We start from the raw sequence: 19,382 nt of genomic DNA, 5'->3' as shown, positions 1-19,382 counted from the left end.
TGCACCTTTAAGGGTGCCGCCCATTGGACAAGCAAAAGAACCCTAAAAGGTGCTAGTTGGCACGCTTTTTTTTTAGAGTGCGCTATTCGCCGAGATTTATCACGTGAGGAGCAAAGCATCCGTTGGCGTGCAAGAAAGCCACCTTTACGGTCGCTCCGCCGACGTTTCTCTTGCCCCGGCGTATGTTTCCCTGCTTTCCGCCTCCTTTTCCTCCTCTCCTCTTTTCCATGCGCGGCGGCGCGCGCGGCGCCGCTATTCGCCAAATTTAGTCACGTGAGGAGCAAAGCGTCCAGCTCGTGCGGGAAAGCCGGCGCTACAGTCACGCGCCGAGGCTGAATGCGCAACTCTGCTACCGTAGGTAGCTATACAGGAACTCTAAGTTCAACCAATAGATGGCGACACGCACCCGTGGGGTGGCCGAAACATTGGTTCACAGTGGGATGGCTCGAGCACCATCACGTTCCCCTCGTGGCCTTGCACGCGCCGCTGCCAGCTGTGCTCAGCTAGCTCGAGTAGCGTGGCCCAGCAAACGAATGTATGCGAGAATGTCAGGCTGGGTATAAATTGTTATCTGATATAGGGACATGCGGTTCGGCGGTTGTAACGGGCTTTCGCAATAAATCTTACCAAGAAGGAATCAAATGTTGATTGACGTGTCAATATTCTTTCAATAAAAATTTCCTCTGCAGGAATGCACGCTCAGTAGACTCAATCTTCCAAGACACCAGTGGAAGCGGACGTCGAGTAAACTGCGTCGTGATTTACGGTACTTACCTCACCATTTTATTGACGACTAAAATAACGCCACGAAATATTGTGTTTCACGGGGTCCTGAAGAACCTTGTAAAGGTTGTTACTTTATATTTCCCAGAAAACAAACGCCGTTGCAATATTTTCGGAAGTACCGACACACATAATGCTGTAAGTACAGCTTAGGAGGAATATGATGAAAACCATCAGAAGAAATAGGGAGACTTTTATTTGCAATGAAGACGCTATGAATGAACGGCGTTTAGCGACGGCAAGTTATGAGCGTTCGGGAATTTATAAGTTAACATGATTGCTAACTATGGACATGCGGACAATGAAGACCAGTTTTGTCGGGAGAAGGTGTTGCGGTGATGACCTGATATCGGACGACTCGTGGCAGACGAACAAGCAAGTTTCTTCTCAGTGAATGGTAAGTGTCCACTGACAAGCACAACACGCGGCTACCGACGTTGTCGACGTTTCGAACACTTACCGCTTTCGACAAAAGTCCTGGCACCTGGAATAACTTTCTGGAAAGACTCGAAGTCTTCCTTGAGTCCAACGCCATCATGAACAGAAACTGAAAACGATCCACAATCCATTCGGTGGGTGGCGAAACGTATCCACATCTGCGGAGTCATGGTCGATGCGTACTCTAAGTGGCTGGAAGTTTACACGATGCCTGCCACGACGTCCAAACGCGTCATTGACGTTCTACGGTCTCTTTTACCTACTTTTGCCCTACCGAAAATACTTTTCTCTGATAACGCGCCGAATCTTTTTTCAAATAAAATAAACAAGTTTTCGAAGAAACAAAAACCGGCATCAGGTATCACATTAGTGCAACGTAGTATCCTGCAACTAACGGGCAAGCAGTACAGATGATGTGCGAAACGAAAAAAAAAAGCCCTTTCGAAGCTTTCGGAAGGGGCATTTCACTAAAGAATCGCCAGGTTCTTGTTCCAGCAGCACGCGACGGTCTCATCTTACACGGTAAAAACACCCGCCGAAGCAATATTCGGCGGACGAGGAATTTCAGCGGAAATCGTGCCTTCTATGTAAAACTTGAGTAGAAAAGGCTCTATGTTGGTTGACCAGAAGGTGTCATCCCTCTGAATGCGTTGGATATCAATGCCCTTGAGTGTAAATATAACTAAATCACAAAACTCTCTTTCTGTATTGTGTAACTGCCCTTGTATTTGATAGTAGAAGCTATGGTGGTGATTTGGACCTTTCATACCAGGTACCTTTTTTATTTTTCGCTTCATATTCCTTTGCGGTTTAAGTATGCTTCAAGAATCTTTTGGAACGGGGACACTTTACGTCAACGAGGCCATTTGTTCTAAGTAGTCAATCAGGGAATGCTGCTAGAAATCCGTCCCTCATATTAAAGGGAAGCTGAAACACTTCTTGAAAAAAACGAGTTAGAGGTGAATTCTGGCGTATTTTTATCCCGTGAATCTGAATATCACTTTTGTTTTCCCTGAAGATGCAACTAAAAGCGAGAAAAAGCGAAAAAACACTCGACCAGTCGTGACGTCATACTAGGATCTTCGGGCCGCCAAGCGCGTGTCGCTCGTGTGTTCAGCGCGTGCAACGCAAGCTTGCCAGGTAGATTTCCCCGCACTGACACCAGTCGTGACGTCTCTTTCTGACCTTTCTGAAAATAGCAAGAGTGCGCGTGCATAGCTTTGACAGGCGCTGAAGATGCGCGAGAGCAGATATTCCGAAGGCTCCTAGTGTGACGTCACGCCCCGGGAAGGAGGGGCTTCGGCGGTACTTTAAAAATTAATTTCTGAAGCCTCCGTGCACCAAATTGAAAAATAATCTTGATATTCCTCATCCTGGAGGTAGAATGAAGGCCATTGAAATGTTTTTTCTCAAATAGAGAACCGCTTCAGTTTCCCTTTAACGAATAAGCCGTACTTCTGCACAGCGCAGTTTTCCTGTTCCACGTACAGTTGTAAAGCAGCATCCTCATTGATTCTACCGTATTCTGTTGCGGGTGAGGAAAGTCTTTGGGTACACGATACTTGAAACAAGTCTGACACTGTACATTGTGGTTCGACACACACTAATGTCGTCGTTCTTATAGAGCCTCATCATTTAATCATTACCTCGTCACCTCATATTGCTCTTCATCAACAGTAAGTACAATAATAGGCTACCGCCATATTACAATCCAAGAATTGAAAAATTGAGTCGTTCAGTCCTTCACCAAGTTTATAATTTATATAATGTTATTACGTTACATTACCTCGAGACGATCGACGTCCATCGTCGATCTTCGAATACTTATACCTGTATATAAATTAGACGCAGAAAGGGGGGGGGGGGGGGCGGTGGCCGAGTGCATGGTCTAGCGCACACCAGCTTGGAGCACGTGGAGCGAAAGCTCGCGCTGCAGAACCCACCCCGCCCCTGCCCGTTTCGATCTGGAAGAGCATCGTACCGCCGTGCGGTCGTGTATCACTACTCCAGGTTTGCGGTTGTACCGCACTGGCTAAATTGTTCATCTACAGCTGAGACACCAGACGCCCACTAAGGCAGACTAACTTCCGGCTGTATAAACATATACACAATTAGACGTATAATAACAAAGAACACAGCATGCAACCTCTTTTCTTTGGATGCCTTTTTTTCAAACCAGCGCAAGCTCGCGCGTTCTCTCTTTTGAGACGGTTAGAACGGTCGCACATAAAACCCGCGTTTCTCCTACCCGGCCGCTTCCTCCTTTCATTATGTGTAGTTGGTTATAACTAAATAAGCTATAATAATGGTGCAATATTCATATTTACTTTCAGTTTCAGTCAGGGAAAAGGAGTTTCGCGGGAACTAGAGCCAATAAATGAGCTGCGCTTAGAGTATCGGTACTCTCTTCCCCGACAGTGTTGTGAACGCCGCCATTTTGGTGCTTGTGCAGAGCAGGCGCAACTGCCGATCGTCATGATTCAGAAGTGCGGCATCCTCAGCATTAGATTCGGTGTTAGGAAGCTCACGTAATATTGCTTTGCCTTGTCGCAAACTGTTTAAAGTGGAGGACGGAAAAACGGTTCTTGTGATTTCAGATAAAGCTTCAAATAACTGGCAACCATGATTTTAAGCCACAATATGGCCAAGTGTCGCTACTCTGAAGCGTAGCTTATTTAATGACTCTAGTCATGCTCTTGTTCAAGAGGCTTGTAATACCTGTAGCGGCCGTAAGTAAGCACCGTGGATTCCACAAGCCACTACCTTTTGACACCTTCCTCTTCCTCATTGTTCCCGCTCGTGCCAGTAAACTAGCTACGGTTCAGAGTAACGAGACTTGGCCATATTGTGGCTTAAAATCATGGTTGCCAGTTATCTGAAGCTTTATCTAAAATCACAGGAAACGCTTTTCCGTCCCCCACAAATGTTTAAACAACCTGCGACAGAGCATTGCAATAGTGCATCAGCTTCCTAGCACCGCATCGAATGCTGAGAAAGTCGTACTTTCGGATCATGACGATCGTGTTGTATGGGTGACACAATAAGCGGGCAACAGCTAGCGCGCGCTCGTGCGTCTCGCGCCACTGTTCCGGGGCGCCATAGCTATCTGAGCCAGCGCACCGTTTGCACCACCCGCTGCTATCCTGCCGCTCTCTCACGCCCGTGACTATGTGTCGTACTCCGGTAGTCCTGCAATAAAGATGTGCCAGCGAAGAACCCCATCGGCCTGTTACTCCAGATACCACACAGTGGCGACGAGGACACGGATTTCGCTGCTACAACGGGATGCAGAGACCGTCGGACGACTCAGCAACTGAGGGCCTTTCAACTGATGTTCCAGTATCTGGCATCTTGAATCAAGGACCAGAGGACCGGAAGGCAGTCACGATGGCCTTATTCGGGCAAGTCGAACCTTTTGATGACACGAAGTGTGATTGGTTATCCTACGAGGAAAGGTTGCGAGCCTTTTTGAGAGCAAACGGGGTAGCGGACGCAAACCGAGTTGACGTGGTCATAAGCCTCATAGGAGCTGACACGTATAAGTTGCTCAAGACTCTAGTAGCGCGTGAGGACCCGGCATTGAAGAGTTTTGAAGATGTGCTGGCCGTTTTGCGAAACCACTTGTCGCCGAGGCCGTCGGTCATCACAGAAAGGGCAACGTTCCATAAGAGAGAACAACAGGAAGGGGAATCGGTCGGAAAATATGTCGCCGAGCTCAAAAGAATGACACAGACGTGCAATTTTGGAAGTAACCTGGAAGAAACCCTCAGAGACAGATTCGTCAGCGGTCTGAGTCGTGTTGACATTCAGAGAGTTTTGTTTGCCGAAGATGAGAGCCTGACATTCAAGAAAGCTGTGGAAAAAGCGTTAACTATTGAAAGAGCCACCATGAATGTGCAGGCGTGTCATAATAAGGCGGACAACGACCAACTCGAACTGCAGAAACTGACGGCGGTGAAACCGAAAGCGGTAGTGGGGGCTCAGGACAAATGTTTCCGTTGTGGGTCCCCTAAGCACATTGCCTCGTCATGCCCGCACCGTAACGCTATTTGTTATCGCTGCAACCGTGAGGGTCACTTCCAACGTTTCTGTAAAGCATCACTGGCCAATACACCAGGCAGAGCAAATCAGTTCAGAAACTTCTCCGCTGAGGAAGAAAAGAGTGAAGCGATATACGGGCTTCAAGACAGAAACATGAATGCGCCGTTCTACTACACGCTCAAGGTCGGGAACGCTTCTCTTCAGATGGAACTAGACACCGGTGCTGCCGTGTCTATCGTTTCGAAACGCCAGTTCCAATCGTTGTTTCCTCGCACAGAGCTGTCTCCGGCGTCACTAATACTGCGCACGTACACCGGCGAGCGTGTCAAGCCAAAAGGAGTGGCGACGGTGGACGTAGAGTACCGAGACTTCAAAGGAAAACTTCCGCTTCACGTACTGGGAGAAGATGGGCCACCTTTGATTGGCAGAGACTGGGTCTACAAGCTCAAGTTTGACTTGGGATCGCTAAACGCGGTCAGCGTTGATGTAAAAGCGTCTCTCCAAGACATCCTAATACGCTACCAGGATGTGTTCAAGGACGAGCTCGGATGCATGCGAGGGGAAGAGGCTCGGCTAAGCTTAAGGGAAGGTGCGAGTCCAAAGTTTCTGAAAGCTAGAAGTATGCCGTTCGCCCTGAAGCCAGCTGTAGAAGAAGAGCTAAAGAGACTGGAGGTGACAGGTGTCATTGAAGCGGTGGCCCATAGTGACTACGCTACACCAGTTGTCCCGGTTTTGAAGAAGGATGGGTCTGTACGCCTTTGCGGGGACTACAAAACAACGGTAAACCCTTGCCTGGACGTGGAGCAGTACCCGTTGCCAAGGTTGGAAGATATTCTAGCAACGGTAGCTGGGGCGACTGTTTTCTCGAAAATAGACTTAAGTCGTGCATACCAGCAAGTTCCGGTCCACCCTGAGTCACAACCCTATCTGACAATCAACACGCACAAGGGTCTCTTCCGCGTCAAGCGTTTGGCGTTTGGGATCGCTTCAGCTCCAGCACTGTTTCAAAAGATAATGGACAGCTTGCTGGCGGGAATTCAAGGAGTAACCTGCTATCTCGACGATATCCTGGTAACAGGGAAGACCGCCGGGGATCACCTGAAGAATTTGGAGCAAGTCCTAAAGAAACTGAGTGACAAGGGCGTCCGAGTCAAGAAAGAAAAGTGTGAGTTCTTGAAGGCAAGTTTGAAGTTCCTGGGGCACCAAGTCGGCGAGCAAGGGGTAGCTGTGTTGGCAGAAAATGTGCAAGCGATCCTCGATGCACCTCAACCGCAAGACTCAAAACAGTTACGGTCGTTTTTGGGAATGGTGACATTCTACGGAAAGTTCCTCCCAGACCTCTCGACCACAATAGCACCGCTGAACGAGCTACTAAAAAAAGATGTCGTCTGGACCTGGAGCAAACGCTGTCAAGACGCTTTTAACATGGTGAAGAGGCTTCTGGTTGACGCACCTGTCCTGGCACACTACGACCCCAAGGCAGACCTTCAGGTGTCATGTGATGCCTCGGCATACGGTCTCGGAGCCGTCCTGTCCAGGGTGTACTCCAACGGCGACACACGGCCTATCGCGTTTGCGTCGAGAACCTTGACATCGAGTGAAAAGAACTACAGCCAACTAGAAAAGGAGGCACTGGCTATTGTGTTTGGCGTGAAGAAATTTCACATCTACTTGTTTGGACGATCCTTCGTGTTGGTCACTGATCACGAACCGTTGCAAACCATTCTTGGTCCAAAGACGGGAATTCCGAGCATTGCTGCCGCACGTCTGCAGAGATGGGCTATTACCCTTTCCGCCTATCAGTACCGATTGGTTTACCGACCGGGTCGACTCAACGTGGAGGCGGACTGCTTGTCACGACTTCCAGTTCCTGGGTTTCAGGATGAAGACTACGAGGATGACGTCGCGGCGTTTCTCAGTCTCCGCCTGCAGTCTTTTCCGGTAAGCAGCCAAGAGATCGCACAATTTACAGCAAAAGATAAAGAGCTCTGTCAAGTGGCAAGGTTCCTTGCCGGTGCGTGGCCCGCAAAAGTAGAAGATTGTCTGAAGCGTTACTCTGCAAGAAGAAGCGAGCTGACGTGGCACCAGAATTGCCTTTTGTGGGGAATGAGGGTTGTGATCCCGAAGGGACTGCGCGAACGCGTACTGGACGAGCTGCATGAAGGGCATCCTGGAATCGTAAGGATGAAAGAACTGGCACGCAGCTATGTATGGTGGCCGGAGGTCGATGCGGATATTGAATATCGCGTCAGGTCGTGTGATACCTGCCAACAGCAGCAGAGTCTTCCAGGTCCAGCCCCGCTGCATCCGTGGTCCTGGCCAACTCGTCCGTGGCAAAGGCTGCACTTGGATTTTGCGGGACCTTTCCAGGGCCGTCATTTTCTGGTGAGCGTCGACTCCCACTCCAAGTGGCCCGAGGTTTTTGTGATGAACAGCACATCGGCCGAAGCAACTATTGAAAAGCTGAGGGAGCTGTTTAGTCATTTCGGTCTGCCAGATGTTGTTGTCAGTGACAATGGCCCCCAATTTTGTTCCCAAGAATTTCAGATTTTCTTCCGAGAGAACGGTGTGAGGCACGTCAGGACCGCCCCCTACCATCCATCAAGTAATGGGCTGGCTGAGCGTTTCATCCGCACCCTGAAGGAGGCCTTACGAAAAGAGATGCCGGGCCGGCCTCTGTCCCGTCGACTAGCAAGTTTCTTGTTAGCTTACAGAAACACACCGCACGCCACAACCCTTCAGAGTCCTGCGGAGTTGCTGCTTGGGCGGCGGCTCACTACCCGTCTCGACAGACTGCGACCCTCTGCAGAGGAAACTGTTCACCGCAAGCAGGACGTGCTACAGGTGAAGCACAGTGGCAAACACCGACACTTCGTGCCGGGTGATAAGGTGTACGTCAAGAACTTCCGGCCGGGTGAGAGGTGGTTGCACGGAGTCGTCATGGCTAGATCCGGACCGGTCTCCTACAGGCTTCGCGTGACCACACCGCGGGGGACCTTCGTGTGGCGGCGACACCAAGACCACCTGCGGTTGCGGGAGAGCTCTACCCCAGAGGAGGAGGAAGGTGGTTTGCTGATACCGAGTGTCCTGCCATCATCGCCAACCCCAGGGCAAGGGGGACTCGTGAACGAGCTGCCTCCAGTTGGGTCACCGGTGGTAGAGGGACAAGACATGGGATCAACTCCAGTCTCCGGTCGTTCCCCAGCCCAGCCGCAAGAAATTCAGCGCCGGTATCCCGAACGGCAACGGCGTGCGCCTAATAGGTTTTCGCCTTGAGAAGGAAGAGAAAAAGACGAGGACTTTGTGTTTTTTTCAGAACTGTAATTATTTTGTATTTAGTATGTCTGTACTTTGTACTTTCCAGAACTTCAATTATTCTCGTGTTTTGTTAAATTGTCATATTGTGTTACTTTGTGAGTATTGCACTGGAACGCCGTCGAATGGTATTACTGTGCTGAACTAAGTGTGGGGGAGTGTTGTATGGGTGACACAATAAGCGGGCAACAGCTAGCGCGCGCTCGTGCGTCTCGCGCCACTGTTCCGGGGCGCCATAGCTATCTGAGCCAGCGCACCGTTTGCACCACCCGCTGCTATCCTGCCGCTCTCTCACGCCCGTGACTATGTGTCGTACTCCGGTAGTCCTGCAATAAAGATGTGCCAGCGAAGAACCCCATCGGCCTGTTACTCCAGATACCACAGATCGGCAGTTGCGTTTGCTCTGAACAACACCCAAAATGGCGGCGCCCAAAACAATTTTGAGGAGCGGAGTGCCGATACTCTAAAGCTCATTTATTGACTCTAGGCATGAAGTGAACTCGGGTGTATTCTTTTCCTCTTCGTCTTTATTGTTTATTGATTTCAACCATATCGAATAATGAACACATTATATCACGCTACGCTTGTGTAATTATTTGTATTAGATTTATTAACCTGACCCAGTACTTAAACCATTTATTTATCGATAGTAAATCTTTCAATATATTTTTTAAATGGGAAGGTAAAAAGACACGGAGATTGATGATGATACAGACGCCAACGCCGCCCTCGGAAATTTTTAGAACATTAGAAATCAGCAGTTTGTCTGCCATCAGCCAGGTAGCGCAACAAAACAACCAAACAGTTTTTAATTGTTTTTAAAATTAGCTGAGCTCTACACCTATTAAGAAACCAAAGCAAGATCATTGTGAAATGTAATACATCGCAATGTATATCTAATCTATTCCAACCAATAAATGTTATTAGATGCTAATAAATCTGTTTGATGTCCAAAAAAGATATGCATCAAAAACAGGTAAACTTGAAGGGCTCCTGGAGCGTTATGACTTTGAAAATGAAAAAAAGCCATCGTCCACTTCTTGGGCAACCATTGTAGCTCTAAAGTGTATAAAAGATTTTATCATAGTTTAATTATTTCCTCAGCGGCATTTGAAGTACCATGACTCAAAGCACAAAAAAGTGCTACGTTTGATATAAAATATCTAATCAAAAAAATTTTACACAACATTAAATATTTTTCTGCATATTACCAATTAAAAGCACTACATCTGTAGCTAATTTCATTGCCCTAGCGCTTGTCGTTAAAAACATATTTGTGCTGTAAAATGTCAATTTTAGGGCAATATTTGGAAGGATGAAAAAAAAACAACAAAGTAGTGCAAATACCAAAAAAGTGTATCGTTACATTCTGCTCCGACATCATCTTAACAAAACTGCTATATTGGAACCGTGTTACCTTTAATGCATCGTTCATAAAACATGAACTAGCGGAGCAAGTGAGGGTCCGCGCCATCATATTCGCAACGCTACAAATGCGCAAGAGCAGTATAAACCAACACATACATAATATCAAATGAAAGAGGATTGCATTGCCTTACGAATGACACCAATCCCACAAAACAGTATTTAAGAGGAGATGAGTAATGAACTGCCAAAAAAGTACCTAAACTACCACATTCAGTGGGACCATGGCCTTAAGCGTCTACATTTTTTGCGGTTTCCAGGTATCTTGGGGTTCGGGCAAGCCAGCGGGCACGGAGAGAATAACTAGCTATCAGTGGCGTCATGTTTTAACGGGAGGACGCGGAAACCTCCTCCACCTACGAGGGCGACCCGCGGTACCGAAAGCGCGCAAAATGTGACGTCTTTGGTCCTGGGCTTACTACTGGTCAGAGCCGCTAAAAGCTTTTTTTTAGTCGAGATACAAAATGTAAGTGTCGCGAACCGTTTCAAATATGTGTGAAAGTGGTTTTTGTTCAGTATTTTAGATCAGAAAAGAAACAAATGCAGTTTATATAGTACGGAAACAAGAAATGACCCGTCGACATACCCGCCACCAAGCGGCGGAAAAGGCGGCGCATATTAGAAAGGAGTAGTGGGATCAGATTTAAAATAAAAGGACCGACTTGACACAACAGAAAAAACAATTTCATTAGACGTTTCGTCTCCCATGCGGGAGGCATCTTCAGTAGTTACAAAGCAAGTGCAAGGTTCAACCTCAAGTCAACGCTATTTATCAAGAATGTCCGTATAAGCTTCGTGGAGAGGGCCGCGGTTTTTGTTGCACACGGATGTGTCCCTGCGAACAAACCACGATTCTAGGAGCTTTCGACGCTCCCGCCCCATCTGTCCTCCCTCGCCAAGGTCGTCGTGGCCGGAAAGTCAAAAGAATGCCCCATTGTCCACGCATGGTCCACCAGTTCAGTCTTCAGTCGCGTCGCGTGGGGTGCATACGTGACGTCACGCTTGAGTTCTTTGAGTCTGGTCTCTCTCCTCACAAGCGCCGATACGGAAAGGTCCCGGATGTACGCGGCGGCGCTGCGATCGTAGGGACTGGAGGATCCGACCGGCTCCGCCTCCGAGCGTTCCGAAGGCCTTCGGCGAGCAGCTTTGTCTGGCGGTTTGGCCGTTTCGCGGTATGGCAGCGCGAAGTGGCTCCCATTCTGACCTGATCTTTATCCCGTGTTTGCTGTCGTTTGTGGCCAATGAAGTGTCATGCCGAATTAGTGTTTAATCGCGCAGCAAATGCAATGAGAGCCGCTCTGGCTGCCCGCTGCATACAGCCTATCCAGAACATGCTTTAGTGGCGCCCTCTCGCGCCGTCGACACGGAGTGCGGCAGCCCGTGAGCGCTCGCTAAGCTCACTACCCCTCCTCTAGTTCATGGCCACTCAAGCAACCAAGGACGTCATGAAGGAGGTTATTTTTTGCTTGTTTTTGTAATTTTAATTTGCCTATAACTTTTAAAATAAAGCGAAATTTGGAAAAAAGAAAAGTTTATTTAAGTTACTACGTTCAGTGCGCTTAGTGTCGGTGCAAATTAAAACACAGTCAAGAAATTGTTTCAGGGCCCCTTTAAAGGGCAACTGCTCTTCATTTTTGATATTTAGAAAACTATGAAGACCTCTTCAGGAAGACCAGAGGTCAAATATTACGATCTAATTCCGTCTATATATTTAACAAACTGGCCAGCAAACTTTTAAATGAGTCAGTCGCCGAAATCTGCCAACTCTAGCGTGCGACGTGAGGCGCAATCATCAGCGCAGTCAATAGGGAGTTTTCGTCGATCGTTTCCGCTGTCCCGCAACACCCTCCGCAACCCGCTACGATACCCGGAACTCTACAGTTAAGGAATGGGCGCGCAGGCGCAGTAGCGGTTTCTTCGTTGCGGAAAGCATAGCGGAGGGGGAAACGCGGTCTACGACAACTCCCTACTGCCACGGGGTTGGAGCGGCCAACACTGAGCCACTACGCTAGAGGCATGTCTACGTCATTCTCACGTATTGTTTGTTTTTACTTCTCAGAGCGAAATTGAACGATGACGTCATGAGTTTCTCCTCCCGGTGCTGGCTCAACGGCGTCCACGTAATCACCGTTACGCGGATGCGCTATAGTTTGAGCTGCCCTGCGCGCTTATCGCACTTGTTCCCCGTACGGAAATGTCAGATTCAGGCCGGAATGAAAAATGCCGGCTCCGCCTAGACCCAAAATTGGGGCACCAGTTTTTATCCAGCCTGGAACCGCGCAGTTCCAACCCCAGTTTTAAACCCAGGACCGTTGCACCACCGGAATTCTCGCTGCGCTCACCACTGGACTCTACAAAAGAATTTCGTGTTATGCCCTTAGCCGTTACGAACTAGAGAGAGATCATCGCGATTTCAGACCCAGGCGGACTGGGTCTGAAATCGCGACGATCTCCCACTTGTATCGGCTAAGGGCATCGCACGAAAGTCTTTTGTAGAGTCCAGTGGTGAGCGCAGCGGTAATTATGGCAGCGCACACGGTCGTCCAGGCGTCGTCATTGAACACAGTGCACGGAACACAGCACGCACAAGCACAGCTGTTGAGTGCATTGGGAAGTTCCGGCGGGCAAGCGATATCTGAGTTGTCCAAGTATTAGAGAGTTTTAGTAGACCGTTTTCGCTTTCCCGCTCCGCTCTATGGAAAGCGGAGTCGCCATCGCGCATGCGCGACCCGCTCTGGGATTTGAGCGTGTAGCGTCAGCTCCGCTATCGTCGCCATTTTAAGAAGTACGTTCCACTCTCAGTAAGGGTTCACTAGATAGTGCTTTTCTGGAAAGGTGGGTGCTTGCTATTTGAAATCATGCTTCGGAGCGCGCTTGACCGTTATTAACCTCGCTGCACTATGATGGCTGCGCAGACTTTGTTTGGGAAGGCGTCCCCCAGAAAACGTTTCACGGTGGTCAAGAACCTCTGGCTGCTTCGAGGAATCGCTGGCCGCAATCCTTTCACGGCCCCTGAACGGTGGGAACAGGTGCTGCCTTGTCTAAGCCAGCGGGCTCGATTTTTCTATGCGAGATGACGACGACGACGTTGAGAGGATGACACACCGGGCGACGGCGGTGTCTCAATCTGAACCCTGGGCCTCGGTTCCTCGGAGGCGGCAGCTTCTACTTCGGCTGGACTACCTCCTTGAAGCATGATTCTTTGACCCGAGTGGACCCCAGTGAGCAACAGTGTCATTATGTTCCTGGTGCTCTTTCATGCACTGATTGAACGGCGTGCAAGATCCTCATGGCTCGCTGCTCACCCACCCAACCCGCCTCCACGAAGTCTGGACTTCTGCGAATCGGACTGCCACCCTCTCCAATATCAACAACCCATGTCGTCGTCATCTTGTACGTATTGCCGCGCGCAGCTGGCCAAGTAGGCAGCGCACGCGTGGCCTAACGGTTATCGCGCGTGCTTTCCACGCTGAAAGCCAGGGTTCGATTCCTGGCCACGGGGGCGCATTTTTGTTGACTCTGTAAAGTAATGTTCTGGTAAATTCGAGAACCATGTTGCTTGTTCGAGGTCAGAATGTTCTACGCGCCGAACCTTCTACGCCGAACGATCCAGAAACCCACGAGGGTACATAAGGGATTCCGCAAGGCGAACGGAGTCAGTTTCGCACCAGCGTTCGACTCTGCTGCTACGCCGACTTCGACGCCCGCGACGCTCTATTATTATATTTTGTACTCGTTTATTTTTGGCACAAGTTCGCCACATTAAACGTTTAATTCTTTCTGTTTATTTTCTGTTTTTTTTTTGGTCACCACCCGTGACGTTTTGGTGGAGGTGCGGGGTACCGCATGCCCCTGCCGCGTACCCCTCCGAGGGCCCGCAGTGCAAGTCCGACGCCTAGCCCACGAAGAACCGACGAAAGCACTTCCGAGATCCGGTTCAGTCGTCGCACCCAAGGTCTACACCCGGAATTCGGGCCTCTACCGCCCAAGCCTAAGCAGCCAACGAGGCCAACGATGGACAGCCAGTCGTCCCAGAACCCGTCCACCGCCAGCGTCGTATACCTGCCCGTCGCCCCACGCAACCCGACGCCGTTCCATGGTGAGGCCCATGAGGATGTGGAGGATTGGCTACAGCATTACGAACGAGTGGCCCGCCATAACCAGTGGACACCAGAGCAGTGCCTTCAGAACGTCTACTTCGCTCTGGAAGGCACGGCGCGCACCTGGTTCGAGAACCACGAAGCGTCGATTTCTACGTGGGAAGAGTTCCAGGCCGAGCTGCGACGCACCTTTGCCAACCAGCAGCGACGACAGCGTGCCGAAGAACTCCTCCAAGCAAGACACCAAGGGCCAAACGAGAGCGTCACAAGCTTCGTCGAAGACGTTCTCCGCCTCATGAACCGCGCCGACCCAAACGCTCCCGAAGAGAAAACGTTGCGGGTCCTAATGCGCGGCGTCAAAGAAAACATCTTCGGGGGCCTCGTGCGGAGCACGCCTACGACTGTCCAGGGTTTCATTACTGAGGCCACCAACATCGAACGTGCCCTTCACGCACGGGCCTCACACTACCAGAGACTTCCCGGCTTCGCTGCCCTCTCGCCGTCCAGCTGCAGCATCCCGGACATCCGCGACATCATCCGGGACGTCGTCCGGGAAGAACTCAGGAAGCTGCTGCCTGCTGCCAACCAGCCGGCTTCGCTGTCGATAGCCAAAGTGGTGCGCGAAGAAGTTCAGCGCGCAATTCAACCGGAGACTCCTGCCAGCGTGGCCGCAGCCGATGAGCCGGCGCTGACCTACGCCGCAGTGGCCCGAGGACCGTCGCTAACTGCTCAACACTACCCGGTGGCGCCACGACGAGACCCATCAACGCAGGCGTACCCCCGACGCGACGACGAAGTACGTCAGTACGACCGCCGAGAACAGCAGGCGCCAAGGAAAACCGACGTGTGGAGGACAGCGGATCGACGACCCATCTGCTACCACTGCGGGGAGGCCGACCATATCTACCGTCGTTGTCCCTACCGGCAAATGGGCCTGCGTGGGTTCCACCCGAACGACCCACGCCCGAGGTACGGCGAACGCCCTCGCGACATCGAGGAGTACCTCCGACGTTCGCCCTCCCCAGTGTCGTCTCTCCGCCGTGAAGCCCGCTCCCCATCGCCACGACGTTCAGCCTCCCCAGCGCCACGATCCCGCCGAGAGAGCCTGTCTCCCCTGCGTCGTCGGGAAAACTGAGTGCGGCAACGCCTGGAGGTGACGTTGCCGAAAACGACGGAAGCAAACAGCCTCCAAGAACGCCGGAGCGCTCCCACTCTCTCGACGCCCCGCATTGCACCGACGCGCCTGAAACGGTGTCCAACAACCTAAACGTTGTTATTGATGGCCAAAACGCATCGGCACTCGTTGACACCGGGACAGACTACTCAGTATTGAGTGGGAGGCTCTCTCGCCACCTTCGAAAAGTCACGACGCCGTGGGATGGACCGCAGATACGAACCGCCGGAGGACACCTCATCACGCCTGTCGGAAGATGCACCGCTCGCGTCGAAATTCACGGCGAGACGTGTCCTGTGAAATTCGTTATTCTACAAGACTGTTCCAGAGACGTCATTCTCGGCATGGACTTTTTGTGTGAATACGGCGCCGTCATCGACCTTGGAGAAAACAGATTGACGCTGCGGACACCTGTTCCGCCTTCAGAGAAACTCCAAACTGCGTCAGCCGCCGTCCGAGTCGCTGCCGACCACGTGAATCTACCGCCGCGATCAAGTGTTGTCGTACCCGTCGTGACCGATGCAGCTACCCGTAGCGAAGCTCTTCTGGAAGGTAACCTCCAGTTGCTCCTGGGAAGAGGAATAGGCGTCGCACGAGGAGTAGCTGAACTTCAGGATGGCCGCACTGTGGTCCTCGTGACGAACTTCCGGAATGAAACGCAACACCTCACAAAAGGTGCAGCCGTTGGCCACGTCGAGGATCTCCGAAACTCCGCCGAAATTGCTGCCATTACTGATGAATCCTCGCCACCTCAGCAAGACGGTACGTCGCCAGCGCAACTCGACATCGACCCTAAGCTTCCGGACCCGAAACGACGGCAGCTGATTAACCTCCTCGCCGAATACCGTGACTGCTTTGCGACGTCGTCGAAGGTACGCCAAACAGCCGTTGCGAAGCACCGCATCATTACTGAGGACGACGCGCGCCCTGTGCATCGATCACCGTACAGAGTCTCCGTTAAAGAAAGGGAGGTGATCCAGGAGCAAGTTCAAGAGATGCTGAACGACGACATAATCCAGCCATCAAGCAGTCCGTGGGCCTCTCCAGTCGTACTGGTTAAGAAGAAGGACGGAACGCTTCGGTTCTGCGTGGACTACCGACAGCTGAACGCGGTGACGAAGAAAGACGTCTACCCACTCGCCCGAATCGACGACAGGTTAGACCGGCTGCGCCACTCTCGATACTTCTCATCGATGGACCTGAAGAGCGGCTACTGGCAGATCGAAGTCGACGAACGGGACCGAGAGAAGACAGCTTTCGTCACGCCGGATGGGCTGTACGAGTTCAAGGTAATGCCCTTCGGACTATGTACGGCGCCAGCAACTTTCCAGCGTGTTATGGACACCGTACTGGCAGGACTGAAGTGGCAGAGCTGTCTGGTCTACCTCGATGACGTCGTGGTATTTTCCAGCGACTTCAACGAGCACTTGCGACGACTCCGAGCTGTTCTTCAAGCCATACGGACCGCTGGACTCACCCTCAAGCCGTCAAAGTGTCGGTTCGCCTATGACGAACTGAAGTTTCTAGGTCACGTGGTTAGCAACGAAGGCGTGCGCCCAGACCCTGAGAAGACTCGCGCCGTCGCGTCATTTCCAGCGCCGACAGACAAAAAGGCCGTGCGAAGATTCCTTGGACTTTGCGCCTACTATCGTCGCTTCGTTCGGGATTTCGCACGGATTTCCGCACCGCTCACAAACCTCACGAAGGACGCCGAGAGGTTCGAATGGGCCGAGGAACAGCAGCAGGCATTCGACGAGCTGAAGCGACGACTCCAGACGCCTCCGGTTCTTGGACATTTCGATCAGGATGCGGACACCAAGATTCACACTGACGCAAGTAACGGAGGACTTGGCGCGGTACTAGTTCAAGTACAAGAAGGCACCGAACGAGTCATCGCCTACGCAAGTCGGACACTGTCCAAGGCAGAGAGAAATTACTCCACGACTGAGAAAGAATGCCTTGCGGTCGTCTGGGCAATCCCGAAATTTCGTCCGTACTTGTACGGAAGCCCGTTCCGCGTAGTCACGGACCACCACTCGCTCTGCTGGCTTGCGAACCTCAAGGACCCGTCAGGACGCCTCGCTCGATGGAGACTCCGGCTACAAGAGTTCAACATGACTGTGGTTTACAAGTCAGGACGCAAGCACAATGACGCTGACTGCCTGTCCAGGGCCCCTGTCGAAACACCTTCCGGCAGCAACGACGACGATGATGACGAGTGCTTTCTAGGGGCAGTGAACACCGATGACATGGCACGACGTCGACGAGACGATCCGGAGCTGCGAGCCTTAATCGAGCACCTGGAAGGGCGCGGCGGTACCGTACCCCGTGTTTTCTCACGAGCCGTGCCGACCTTCGCCATTCGACAAGGTGTACTCTACAAAGAGAACTTCGGGGACAACAACTCGCCGTGGCTGCTGGTAATCCCAACCGACCTTCGAGGGGAGATCTTTCAAGCATGTCACGACGACCCGACGTCCGGACACCTTGGATACAGCCGGACACTGGCCCGTATTCGTGAAAAGTATTACTGGCCCAAGCTCCCCAAGACCGTCCACCTGTACACACGATCATGCCACGAGTGCCAGCGACGCAAGAAACCTCCGACGAGGCCGGCCGGACTCCTGCAGCCAATTTCTCCTCCAACTGCACCATTCCAGCAGACCGGAATGGATCTACTTGGTCCTTTTCCGCCTTCGACGTCGGGGAACCGCTGGATCATCGTCGCCACAGATTATCTCACGCGGCACGCCGAAACGAAAGCTCTTCCTTCGGGGACTGCTATGGAAGTTGCCAAGTTTTTCATTGAGTCCATCGTCCTCCGGCACGGCGCTCCAGAAGTTCTGATTACAGATCGCGGATCATCGTTCATGGCACAACTGACCCAAGAAATCCTCCGACTCAGTCACACCAGCCATCGTCGTACAACTGCGTACCACCCGCAGACCAACGGACTGACGGAGCGACTCAACAAGACAATCGCCGATATGATCTCTATGTACGTCGACGTAGAGCACAAGACGTGGGACGAGGTGCTGCCCTACGTCACGTTCGCCTACAATACGGCGGTTCAAGAGACCACTGGATTCACCCCTTTCCAGCTGGTACATGGTCGGAAGGTAACGACCATGCTGGACGCCATGCTGCCCCATGAGCCATCTGGCAACGAGAGCGACGACGCCCAGGCGGTTGCTCAACGCGCCGAAGAAGTTCGCCAGCTCGCCCGACTCCTGATTCAAGACCAGCAACGCGTCGACGCCGGCCGCTACAACCTTCGTCGCAGGGACGTCCACTTCCAGCCCGGAGATAGGGTGTGGGTATGGACGCCCATCCGTCGCCGCGGCCTCAGTGAGAAATTGCTGAAACGATACATTGGACCCTACAAAGTGCTTCGTCGACTCGGGGATCTGAACTACAAGGTGATGCCCGACGGAACAAGGACTTCATCACGCCGCCCTCCACGACCGGAAGTCGTCCACGTCGTGCGACTGAAGCCGTACTACGCTCGATAGGACTGTGGACCTTATGTGACTCTTTAGTTTACCGTTCTGTTTTATTTGCTTCATTTTGTTTTTGGGTTGCATCGGGACGATGCACTTTTTTAAAGGGGGGAGTAATGCCGCGCGCGCAGCTGGCCAAGTAGGCAGCGCACGCGTGGCCTAACGGTTATCGCGCGTGCTTTCCACGCTGAAAGCCAGGGTTCGATTCCTGGCCGCGGGGGCGCATTTTTGTTGACTCTGTAAAGTAATGTTCTGGTAAATTCGAGAACCATGTTGCTTGTTCGAGGTCAGATTGTTCTACGCGCCGAACCTTCTACGCCGAACGATCCAGAAACCCAGGAGGGTACATAAGGGATTCCGCAAGGCGAACGGAGTCAGTTTCGCACCAGCGTTCGACTCTGCTGCTACGCCGACTTCGACGCCCGCGACGCTCTATTATTATATTTTGTACTCGTTTATTTTTGGCACAAGTTCGCCACATTAAACGTTTATTTCTTTCTGTTTATTTCCTGTTTTTTTTGGTCACCACCCGTGACAGTATATACTCATCAGATTACCCTGTTTCCTAGACGCGGCACCACGGGCCTCGGTGGTACGGGCTGCTGC

At 51.6% G+C, this 19,382-nt stretch overlaps 1 protein-coding gene across 1 annotated transcript; it reads left to right on the top strand.

The window, feature by feature from the left end:
- The first annotated feature begins 7,834 nt into the window (after positions 1 to 7,834).
- LOC121838376 lies at positions 7,835 to 8,790 on the top strand. The gene has a single exon (XM_042294576.1). It carries the CDS (start codon positions 7,924 to 7,926, stop codon positions 8,536 to 8,538), a length of 615 nt encoding a protein of 204 aa, XP_042150510.1. The 5' UTR covers positions 7,835 to 7,923; the 3' UTR covers positions 8,539 to 8,790.
- The last annotated feature ends 10,592 nt before the right edge of the window (positions 8,791 to 19,382 follow it).

The sequence above is a fragment of the Ixodes scapularis genome, unplaced genomic scaffold (assembly GCF_016920785.2).
Source record: "Ixodes scapularis isolate PalLabHiFi unplaced genomic scaffold, ASM1692078v2 PGA_scaffold6__148_contigs__length_123643588, whole genome shotgun sequence".
NCBI lineage: Eukaryota > Metazoa > Arthropoda > Arachnida > Ixodida > Ixodidae > Ixodes > Ixodes scapularis.
Note: the sequence above shows the minus strand (reverse complement) of the source record. Positions and strands in the feature narration are given on the sequence as shown.

Excerpts from the sequence above, each read along its gene's own strand:
- LOC121838376 (XM_042294576.1), top strand. The coding sequence starts at position 7,924 with ATGCCGGGCCGGCCTCTGTCCCGTCGACTAGCAAGTTTCTTGTTAGCT.